The 11,901-nt window shown below is 46.5% G+C and overlaps 1 protein-coding gene across 1 annotated transcript in view; it reads right to left on the reverse strand.

Annotated features, from left to right (window-relative positions):
• Positions 1-11,901, reverse strand: part of LOC109324310 (ATP-binding cassette sub-family G member 2-like) — a 29,280-nt gene that overhangs the window by 14,634 nt on the left and 2,745 nt on the right. Inside the window, exons 2-7 of the mRNA XM_019556303.1 lie at positions 11,324-11,627; positions 10,971-11,030; positions 10,118-10,232; positions 8,182-8,334; positions 7,169-7,326; positions 5,153-5,304 (exon numbers count right to left, since the gene is read on the reverse strand). Of these exons, the coding sequence (XP_019411848.1) occupies positions 5,153-5,304; positions 7,169-7,326; positions 8,182-8,334; positions 10,118-10,232; positions 10,971-11,030; positions 11,324-11,610 (925 nt within the window). The 5' untranslated portion in view covers positions 11,611-11,627. The remainder of the gene's footprint in view (positions 1-5,152; positions 5,305-7,168; positions 7,327-8,181; positions 8,335-10,117; positions 10,233-10,970; positions 11,031-11,323; positions 11,628-11,901) is intronic.

The raw sequence follows: 11,901 nt of genomic DNA on the forward strand, positions 1-11,901 counted from the left end.
TGGCCACTCAACTTAGAAGAAGGGCTGGCCATCCACAGCGAGTATCTCCCCAGTGCTCTGGGGGATCTCATTTGCCTTTGCAATGCATCCCCCTTTCTGTTCACCTTTCCCCCACTGTTCTAGGGTGGCCTGCCTCTGCTTCAGGGGGATGGGGACTTTGGAGTAAGAGAGGGACTTCTTTTTGGGAATGCTCCCACTAGTGCCAGGCTGAGGAGGTGCAACGGCAAGGGGGTGATGCCTGCAGAGATGTGTAAGCATTCCCATCATTCTTGTATGTTCTGTTCCCTTGCCCTGGCTGATTTTGGCTTGGCAGTGCAGGCAGATAGTATATGTGAAATCATCTGCCAGTTCAAAATGATCTCAGACCACACTACCTGCTCGCTTCTGGGTGTAGGTACATGTGTGCATGCTGAAATTTCTCCCTCTTTAGCAGGCAGAGGCACAGCAACAGGAGGAGCGGACTCAGCTGAGCCACTTGCCTCCACACTCTCTACCTCAACCCCTCTGAAGTACCTTCTGGGGAAGGAGACCTAGCTCTAGGGAAAACTTAAGGGGTGTGGAGCACAAACTCAGATGATTCCCCCTCCTTCCCCAGAATTTCCCTTGCTGTGGCACTCAGCTCCAGCTCTTCCTCTGGCACTGGAAGGCTCAGCATGGGAAATGAAATGGGGGTGGAGGAGACTGTCCTACTGGTGCTGCTGCTTGTTGTCATGGTGGTCGTGGGGTCTTGGAGGGGTGCAGACTCAGGCACAGGCAGTGGTACTGGCACTGCTCTTCTCTCCTTGCTGCCTGTACAACTAGTGGAAACCTCATTCCTGCTTGTTGTAGCAAAGAGGCTGCATCTTAGTTTGCAGGGGGAATTTACAGCTTTCCCTCTACCCCCTCTTCCATCCCTCCCTGAAAGCTTTGCCAGCTGCCTTTCCAGCATACTTTATGGTGTGTTTCATAGTTTCTTTGCCTTACTGTGATGGAAAATCTGTCTTCTCCTGTAATGTTATCTGATAATTGTATGCATGTGTATTTATGTAATGTATGTCTGTCTGTATGTAATAAATATAATAAAAATATATAAACATATGAGTTCCTATATAAATTCTGTGTTATAATATGCAATATAATTGTGCTGTGCTTCCCTGCACAGTGAATGGAATGCATACTGTGAGAGAAAGCACAGATTTGAAAAGAATCAAAATAGACTAATAAAAACAAAAAGAGGATGTTGGGGGGGGGGAAGAAATTGAAAGGAATCAATTAATATAATAAAATAAAAGGGTTTAGAAAGCAAAATGTATTGACAAATCCCACTTGCTAGGCTAGCAAGTAGGAAATGAATGGTAGCCTTTGTTGTCCGACGCTGCTGAAAGACAGCTCAGTAACTGACCCAAGGCAGAAAGCAGCCCAGTTCAGACAATGCTGCTTTTTATGCTGTTTTTCCATCCCTCCCCCAGAGCACTGGGATTGGAATGCTCCTCAGGGAAGGATCACAGTCACTGGCCAGCTACACAGTCAATATGAGAGCAGCCCTTCCCCACTCTCCCTCTCTCTCCTTACTTTATTTCCCTGCAGGCAAGCTCACCTTCAGTTTCGGAACTTGATACATTTCGACTGCCCTCATTTTGTTTTGAGGCTGTTTCAAAGCTCTTTGTTTCATTTCAATTTCCCTGTTTTGAGCTCAACACAAGTTGAAATGGCATCAAGGTGAAACAGTTGGTGATATTTCGCACAGGCCTAATAGGAAGTCCATTCTCATGAGGAGGAAAGGTAGCAGAAAGGCTGGAAATCCCTCTTTGCTTAATAGGGATATCATGGTCCTCTTGAAAAAGAAGAAAGATGCATACAAAGAATGGAACTTGGGAACAGTCGCCAAAGAGGACTATACAACAACTGTCTGTACTCATAGGGAGCAGATTACAAAGGCTAAGGTGGTGACTGAATTTAAACTAGCAATAGAAATCAATGACAATAAGTAGTCCTTCTTTAGGTATATAGGGAACAGGAGGAAAACGAATGGAAGCATGGCACCATTGCTTCACAGCTCAGGACAGCTGGTTGCCAACACTCAGGACTACTTTGCTTCAGCATTTCACCTAACTAAGAGGAAAATCATACTAGATAATAGGGCTGTGTGAAATTTTGACAGCGGTTTCGTTTTGACACTGTTTCGACCAATTTTGAGGTCAAAACAGCAAAATAGGAATAAAACAAAAGCTGTTGAAATAGCCTTTAAACAAAACCAGGCTGGTTGAAACATTTCAAAAGTTGAAACATGTCAACAACAGGCTGGGGATGGGAAGTCAGTACAGCTGGGCTGACTTCCCATCCCCAGCACAAGATCCAGCATGGGGTGGGAAGGCAGCCCAGCTGGGATGCTATCCCATCCCCTGCACTACATTGCTCCAGCAGTGGGAGGTAGCCCAGTTAGGCTGCTTTCCCGTTCCCCTCGCTACATCACGCCGGGGTGGGAGGCAGCCTAACTGGGCTACTTCCCCATCCCTTGTGCTACATTGTGCCCCCCACCCCTGGCGTGATGTAGTGCACGGCATTGGAAAGCAACCCAGCTGGGCTTCCTCCAGCTCCCCCCAGGGCTATCTAGCACTGGGGATGGGAAGTCAGCCCAGCAAAACTTGAAACAGCATCAAAACAACCTTTCTGTTTCAATGGAACAGAACAGCTGCTCGACTCAAAATGAAATTCGATATGAAACACTGTTTTGTCAAACCATTGAAACTCAAGGTGAAATGGAATGATGCCTTTTCACAGAGCCCTACTAGATAAGGTTCAGAATGGGCATGGTGGAAATAACCACCTTCCTACTGTTGATGTTGAGCTGGTTCATGATCAGTTAGAAAAGTTAGACATTTCTAGGTCAGCAGGACCAGATGAACTTCATCTGAGAGTGCTGAAGGAGCCAGCCAAAGTTATTGCAGGACCACTGGTGAAACTCCTCCAAAACTCATGGCGTTTGGGGGAGGTCCCTGAAGACTGGAAGAGGGCCAATGTTGTGCTCATATTCAAGAAGGGGAGGAGAGAGGACCTGGGCAACTATAGGCCAGTTAGCCTAATTTCTATCCCAGGGAAGAATCCTGGAAACATTCATTAAGGAGTCTATGCACAATACACTTGAAGACGGTAGGATTCTGAATGACAGCCAGCATGGCTTCATCATAGGCAGGTCTTGTCTTACCAACCTCCTCTCCTTATATGACCAGGTAACTCGCTACCTGGATAAGAGAGAGACTGGATGTCGATATTGTATATCTAAACTTCCAAAAGGCCTCTGATCTGGTACCTCATGATGTGCTCACAGAAAAATTGGAGGACTGCAGGCTTAACTGCTTGACAGTTCAGTGGGTAGGAAGCTGGCTGTGGGGTAGGACTCAGAGAGTACTAATGAATGGATCTGTGTCATCATGGTGAGAAGTGGTCAGTGGTGTCCCTCAGGGGTACATGCTTGGTCCAGTGCTTTTCAACATCTTTATCAATAATTTGGATGTGGGGGTGAAGAGCTCACTGGCCAAGTTCATGGATGACACCAACTTATGGGGGAGCGTGGTCACACTTGAAAATAGGATGCAGATATAGGCGGACCTAGACAGGCTGGCAAGTTGGGCAGATCGGAACCAGATGAAGTTCAACATTGAGAAGTGTAAAGTGCTCTATCTGGGAATGAACTATCCCTAACATACTTACAGGCTCACTGGCATCAAACTGTCTATCACCACAACTGAAAGGACCTGGGATAATAGCCCATAGTATGAACGAGCCATCAGTGCAATGCTGTAGCCAGCAGGGCAAACAATACTCGGTCATGCATCAAACGATGCATCTCAGGCAAAACCAAGGAAGTTATTCTTCCACTTTACTCAGCCTTGGTGAGACTGCAGCTGGAATACTGCATCCAATTCTGGGCGCTGCACTTCAGCAAGGAGGTGAAAAAGCTTGAAAGAGTCCAGAGAAGAGCCACCTATAGGATCAGAGACTTGCAAGGTAAGGCATATGAGGAAAGGATGAGGGACTTAGCCTTCTCTTTTTTAGGCTGAAGATGCCCAGAAGGGACGGTTACCGCTACATCAGAGGAATACATAAAGGGCTTGGCAAGGAACTGTTCACCAGGGTACCCTTGGGGAAAACTAGGAGTAATGGCCACAAACTTCTGGAAGACTGTTTCAGGCTTAACACTAGGAAAAAAACTTCTTCACAGTCAGGGTGTCCAGACTGTGAAATAAGCTTCCTCCAGAGGTGGTGCAATCACCTACCTTGGAAATCTTCAAGGGAAAATGGAACGGTCACCTTGTTGGGGTCACTTGTCCCTGTCTTTCCTGCCTAGTGCAGTAGGGCTGGACCCAATGATTTTGCAAAGTCCCTTCCAACTCCTTACAATCTATGAATTAATGATTCCCCCCTTCCCCACCTCCCATACCAACTGCAAGGGGCACACAGGACAGCAGAAGTGGCAGAGCAGAGTACAAAGATATCATCTAGCAGGTCAGTGGTAACATTACAAACAGAATCCAGGAGTCTGTTCCATACTTCTCCCCATAATCAAGAGAAACCATGCAAACCCTGTTGTTATTACCTGCCAAATGGCGCACAGGCAATTGCAGTATTTCTCACAATCTCTAATCTAAAAAAATACATATATGATCTGCCCTCTCTGTCGCCATCTTTCTCAGCTGCCTTCAGATCTGGGGAGCACTGGATTCACCTCCACAGATCTCAGGTGGTCTGCAAATCACTCTACACCAAGATTATACTATGAGAGATGTGCATAGCTACAAAAGCTGCTAGAAGCTTGTTTCCTGTGGACTGCACATATAAAGGTGTTAGATCCTGCTGTCTGTCATCACTGTCAGGCAGAGCAGATGTGGCAAATCCCTGTAGATGCACTAGGCTGTCATACAAGACATTAATTTTTTACCTTCTTGTTTTCCCTTATCTAACATAAAAGTTAGACTAGCTGCACGTGGCTGCTCTTAGTATCTGAAAAGTACAGTATTCAACTGAATAGGGCTAGAGTTAATTCATCACCAGGAAGTATCATGAAAAGGAATTAATTTAAATGAGCTCATTAACCAATCTCTTCCCTATTCTGAGCCAAAACAATTAAAATACAACAGTGATGATCACTGATTCACCTGCATGTTAGACTTACCCACAGAATGAAAATACTCCAGTGCTTGCTGAGCTGGCCCATGATACAGCACTTTTCCTAATGCTAGCAGTGTCAGACTGTCAAAGAGCTTGAATATGGAGTAACGAGGCTGGTGGATAGAGAAAATGATGGTTCGACCTCTTCTTGAAAGTCTGCAATGCAAGGAAATAATCCAGGTCTCAAACGTATATCTATTTCATGTTTAAGAAGAGCTCAGTAATTACAAAGAGCTGTGGTGGTCCCACGCCAAGCAACCAAACAATCTTATCTGCTGTAACTTGACAAGAGCTAAGAAAGAAAATTCTGGAGTAAATAAATCCCACAGTAAACAAGGTATCGAGACTTCAGCTAGTCTAATCAGAGTAGCTTTACTAGAATCAACAGCATTACATAGACTTATATTAACAGAGGATCTGGCCATTCAGGTGGATTTTTCTTAGTTCTTGTACTAAGTTTTGTTCTTTACAGAGGTCAAACCAACCAGTATCATCTTGCTTTCCTTTGTGTTTGCTGGCTGCTGCTTCATTATATTTTTCTGCTAATGACTTTAGTGTTGATGCCCACTGGTGGCCCTGGACTTTTCTCCCACCAAGTAGTGATAGAATGGGAACAATAGAATAAAGCTTCCCTTATAAAACTTAGCCAGTAAGCTGCAAACATTAGAGGGAGGAAGAGAGCCACCCCAAATAGTAAGAGAAATGCTTCAGGAATGGTTACTGAAAACAGCTGGGTGGGATAGTCAGAGCCAATCAGTTTATCTGCAGCCTCAGCCACAAGAGGAAAACCTGTGGATGAAAACCTCTCTCAGCCATGGTTCATGTACCTAATGTAGGGAGTATGGGTGTGTGAAATGGGCTGTATTCAATTTGGATTTGGCCTGAATCAGGGATAGCGATTTGATTTGGATCACTGTCCCTGATTTGATTTGGCTGAATCCAGATCTGAAGATTTGATGTTGATTCAGAGAATCAGCGATTTGGACATAGACACAGCTTTAAAAGCTTTTTCTACATACCTTGAGGTACCAGCACAGCTCATGTTCACTGCAATGCTGGGGCACATGAAGTCTCCCACAGGAGTGCTGCGGGGGTTGTCCATGTGCTCAGCGGCGAACCTGGAAGTGGACCAGAAGTACTTCCAGTTCACTTCCAGGTCTACCGGAGAGCGTGCTTTCCGCTGCCCCCACCCCTCATACCCTCACGGCTTGGCTATTGGCTGTAGGGGGACCCCAGGTGCCCCCCCCCAGACCCACGAGGCACCGGTCATCGAGCCGGGGGGTCACAGGGGAGCCCCCTCGCATGCTTCCCAGCGGACCCGGAAGTGCTTCTGGTTCATTTCTGGGTCTGCTGCTGAGCGAGCTGGGGAACGCACCATGCTTCTGTGGGACGCTCCATGAGCCCCACCATCACAGTGTTCATGAGCCCCTGCTGCCTAGAGGTACATAGAAAAACCATTTAAAGTTGCCTCTATGTCCGAATTGATTTGGAGGGTTCCAATTCGAGTTAGAGAGATTAAACGGTCCTCAGATTCAATTTGGATTTGGAGATTTGGCCACGGAATCGGGCCAAATCGGATCAGGGACCAAAGCTTCACGCAGCCCCCCTAGTAGGGAGGTCCTTAATGGCAGGCTTAGCTGAATGATGAAGAAATAATCAGCCCTTGAGAACTGGACTCCCAAATCCAACACTCACCCACCAAGCTGACTTCTGCAAGGCAGAGCAGGGAGGCATTGGTAGCAGCAAGAAGCTATTGTGGTGGTTGTCCATGCTGCCCCATTCTTTAAGGCTTTGATCCAGAGCTTAGCGTCATCCATTGAAAAGCTCATTGACTTCACAAGTTTCTGGATCAAGCCCCAGGGAAAGAGAAGATGTCAGTCTCTGGTCTGTCAGGCCAACCTCTTTTACCAGCATTAAATCCACATAAATGGTGGTTTTTGTTGTGCATAGGAGTGTTGTCTTTTAACATGAATTAACCGAAACAAAAACTACAGCCAACTCCTGTGTAGCCAACCCTTACTTATTTAAGAGGATGAGTACAGCGTTGGCTGTGCTGGAGTCCAGGCCAGTGGTTGGTTCATCCAGAAAAAGGACTGGTGGCTCCGTAATGAGTTCCATCCCGATGTTGGTTCTCTTCCGCTCCCCACCCGACACACCTCGGATTAGTTCAGTTCCTACCTACGGCAGAGAGACTTGAGTTGGCTACATTGTGTGCTTTGAGCCTGGCAGACATTTGCAGTCCTGCCCCCCCTTTAACTTCAAGGGACCTGACCATGTCAGGAACACTGTGTCCACTAGGGTGTGGTGGAGAGCAGCCAGCAGTCCTCAATGGACACAGTGGACACAAGGGTCAGGTAGAGACAAGGACCAGATTTTCGAATCTTAATGCCCACAGTGATGCTCCTGATCAAAGGAAGCCTGGTTTTCAGGAGTGCTGAGCACCTGCAGCTCATACTGAATCAAGGATGGAGCTGCTAGGTACCAGAGCCAGTTTGGAAGCACAGAGGGTGCCCAGAAGGCTCTCACCTTCCAAGGATCTTCCTGGCTCTGCCAGGTTTGGAAGCAAGTCCCATGGCTTTGCCCCTGAGAGGGCAGGGATATTCATAGAGATAGCAAAATAGAACAGGAGGGACAATTGCCCCACATCTGGGGTTTCCATCCCTAGACATTTCTGCTCTCTCACAGGCTTTGACCCAGATTTGCTCAAACTGTAGCACAAAGCCAGGAAGCAATTGGTCAAATGGAAAAGCCCTACGACTTGGTGCACTTTTAGTCTCATCCTGTTCTACACAGCACATGCTTGTACACTCCAGGGTTTGTGCCAATAGCACACAGCTGAACCAGCTTCCAAGTAGATCAACACAATTAGCTCTGCATCTCAGAGCAGGGTTCTAGCTGCTGATCTCAGAAAGGCTCAGCAGAGAAACCCTGCATTCCTACTATGGTATAGGGCCAATCAACCATACGCAGGCAAGGAGTCTGGGTTCTGGGTTCTCTAGCTCGGTCTGGAGCTCAGGCCTCTCAAGCACTCACCTTCACATCAGCTACTTTGTTCAGCCCCAGCTCACTGATAATCTGTGTAACTCGCTCTTCCTTTTCTTTAAAGCTTATAGTGCTGGGGAGTCGCAGAGCTGCAGAGAAGAGCAGATTCTCCCTCACAGTCATTGTGCCCATGACAACATCATCCTGAAAATGATAGGAATTTGCAACTGAAGAGCTTGAAGACGGGTCTTATTTTTCTTATTTGAATGTCCATAGCACCCAGTGACCTCAGGCTGGGATCAGGGTTGGGCACCCATCATGAGGACTAGTCCCTGGCTCAAAGACCTCGCAGGCTAAATAAACAAGGCACACAAAGGATTACAGTGAGGCAGGGAATTAACCTGCCAAGGTTGCATAGCAGGTCAGTAACTAGAACCCACGTCTCTGGGCTCCCATTTCAGGCCATTAGACCAGTTGTACTCAACCTTTTTGCCCTGCAGGCTAGATGGGTGGTTCCCAGTTCACCTATGTGATGGATCTGGCCAGTGGGCTGGATCTAGTGTGCAGGATGGGTGTGGTAGGACTGAATTCAGCTGTGTGGAGGGGGGCAGTGGAGCATCCCAGCTCCATCCATGACATGGGAAGAAGGGGACAAGGCCCAGCCCTGACCCAGCTACGTGGGGCTTGGGAATCTGGCAGCAGGAGAGAGGTGGCAGTATTAACTGCTACTACTTCCCTGCCACCAAATTTCCCAATCCATGTGGAGCCCTGCAGGCCAGATGCCATGGCTTCACAAGCCAGGGGCTTTGAGCACCCTTGCATTAGACTTCAATAGATCCAAAGCTCTTCAGCTGTTTCAAGACTAGTACTTGCAATGCAGGTGATACCGCTTTGCATTGGCAGGTCACTTGTCATTTAAGTCACTGGAGGGGCTGAGAGCCCAGCAGTTCAACAAGTTAAGGAGAGCTGCAAGTTCTCAGCATCCATCTGTTGAAGAGGAGCCATTTTAAAAAAGTCATTAGCTTAAATTAGCTGAATCACCCATTGCAAGCTGGCTCCTGCTGCATACCTTTAACTCCCACTGACTTCTGTAGAGCAAAGCAGAGAGCCAAGAGTCCCCTCCAACTCATAGCTAGTACCCATCCCACAGAGAACCAAAGCAATAGGGACAGAATTGTCCTTAACTTTTTATCCAACCAGATTTGGTAACACATGGTCTGAAAACATCATGCCATGGGCTCTCAAAGGGCAAAGCTCCAATACAATGCTGCAAAATTAGTTGGATGGAAACCTGCCACAAAAACGAGTCTGTGACCATTCCTGCTAGAGGCTGATGAAAGCTTTAGGAGGATAGATGATCCTCTAACTTATTGTCAGATAACTGTCTCGATCTCCCCCTTGGAAACTGTGAGTTTTCTGACTTAAAAGTTTTTCAGGTCCAGGATGAAATTTATGGACATGAGAAGAGTGACAAAACATGAGAAGAGTGACTTATTCAGCTTAGAAGGGCCAACCATGAAGTGAGATCAGCATTTTTCTGAACCAAGGGTCAGTTCCCTGTGCTGGAACATATCATACTGAATGATATCATATTTAGTATGATATGATACAATAATGAGTTATTGAATCATGCTGAATTAATTATTCAAGTCCAAAAGGAGAGGAAAGAATGAAAAAAAAAGACAAAAACACAACATTATTTTGGCTAGCTCTATTGCTGACAATGTTGCCTGTATCCATAGGGCCCTGAACTACCACCTACCTGTACTGACAGGGTTGTCATTGCGACTTCCCTGTCTGGGATTTATTAACCAGGTTAATGTCCCATATTACCACATATGTATGCGGATGCCTCCTTTCTATTCTCCGGCAGACCCTTTAAAAAAATTTCAGCAGCTCTTGAACATCCCCGTCTCCTCTCCAGGAACTATTAATTCTCATTAATCCATCATTCCTGGAGGCAGAAAGACCAGATATGGACACTCACTTGTACCACATATCCTGAGATGCACTTGAAATTCGGAGGCTGCAAGACACCGTCTATCAATACTTTTCCAGAGAGGCCAGCAGGGTCCTTTCTTGCTGCCAGCACATCTAGGAGACTTCAGACAAGAAACAATGCTTAGATTCTGCCCTGTGCTGCCCACAGCTAGAGAAAGGGGGGAAAATAACCAGGAATGTTTTTCTGGAACTGGGCATTATTAGGGGATGCCTGTAGTGGCCTAGTTTTTTGAATGGGACAGAAGCAGCTTTTACATAAAAATTACCATTTTTTTTTTTTACATTAAAAACATGATAGTCCACTTGTCTCAAATGCAGAAATCTAAATGCAAACAGCCACAATCCTAAATTCAGTAGCAGCACAGAGGTATCTGGGTGTAAGGTAAGAAAGGAGGCCCTGAAAAGCTTGGCCCAAACCTAAAGACTTCTGTGGTCAGAAGCGATTCTACCACAACACTTGCTCTTTCTTTTGACTGGATAACCCACCCCAGCGGCAGCAATTATTAGGGTCTGCCTTCTGATTGGCTCCAAGCATGTTGCAAGCTGCATGATGCCTGAAGCACATGATTCGACTTTGTCGGCACTGTAATTTTAGCCATTAGTGCAAACCCATAATGTAGACCTAGAGATCACAGGACCTCAGCCTTTCCAGATCTTAGGGTGTCACATGCCCTACCTTTGGGGAGGCCCCAGAGTGGTCCCACTATAGAAAGGCATTAAATCCCACTCTGCCTTAGCCCACACAATCCAAAGTGCCTTTCCATGCCTTGGGGATTCTAGTTTCCACCTAGAATTATTCGTTCTCCTTTTGAAGTGGTGTGTGCACAGGGAATACTCACGAGGATTTACCGCTCCCTGTTGGTCCCAAGATAGCATTAAGGCCTGGCTTCATAATACCACTGGAAGAAGGAAAAATAAGGTTACTCTGAGGTCTACTCATGAGGAGCTTAGCATGCAGCTTGGGTCTCACTTTAAACACAGACAAATGTTGCAGTTTAGGAAATAAAGTAAAATATTTTTCCACCTAAGCTTTGAAATCAGTAAACTCCTTCCCTTCCTTATCCCTAGTCTCCAAGTCCAAACAGAATCTTCTGATGGGGATAGTCAAGTGCCTCTCAGCTCCCGCTGATTTGCTTCCTGGGATTTAATTCTGCCTTTCCTCCATAAAAGTTTTCATGCTGCAGGAACTTACTTCATATTGTGAAGGATCTTCTTTTCCATTGTTTTCTGTCTGCACAAGGACCCGCTCGACTGCTTGATGGAGTACTGGATGTCATGGAAGCTCACAACAGAGCCCCGGGGGGACCTGAGGGACTCTCGGGTGGGGAAAGAACGCAGGAAGTCTCCTGCTTCTTCCTCCTCAGGCCCCATGGTAACAACGCTGTGGGAGGACGTGGCTGGTTTGGTGTCTTTATCACAGATGCTGAACTCTACTGCAGGGATGCTATTGTGGTCATTGCTGTTCTTCACAGTTTCCATCTGCTGTAATTGACTGGTTGGGACACATCAAAGAAATGAGAACTTAAACAACTTCAGCAGGCAGAACATTACATTTTCTCTTTTATTCAAAAATAAAAAAGAATTTGAATCTTCTTCCATACGGGTGGGGGAGGGGTGGGAAAATGGAAGCTCTGAGGTCCAGAGCTGTGGACCTCAGATTTCTTTTCCAGTTAGAACAAGATGCACTTGATATAGCTGGGACCTGGTAGTGTATTTAGGAGCAGGCAAGCAGAGTATGAGCCCTGGATACTGACTAAAGGGGAGGGGATG

This window comes from Crocodylus porosus, unplaced genomic scaffold (assembly GCF_001723895.1).
Source record: "Crocodylus porosus isolate Cpor-Errol unplaced genomic scaffold, CroPor_comp1, whole genome shotgun sequence".
Classification (NCBI taxonomy): domain Eukaryota; kingdom Metazoa; phylum Chordata; order Crocodylia; family Crocodylidae; genus Crocodylus; species Crocodylus porosus.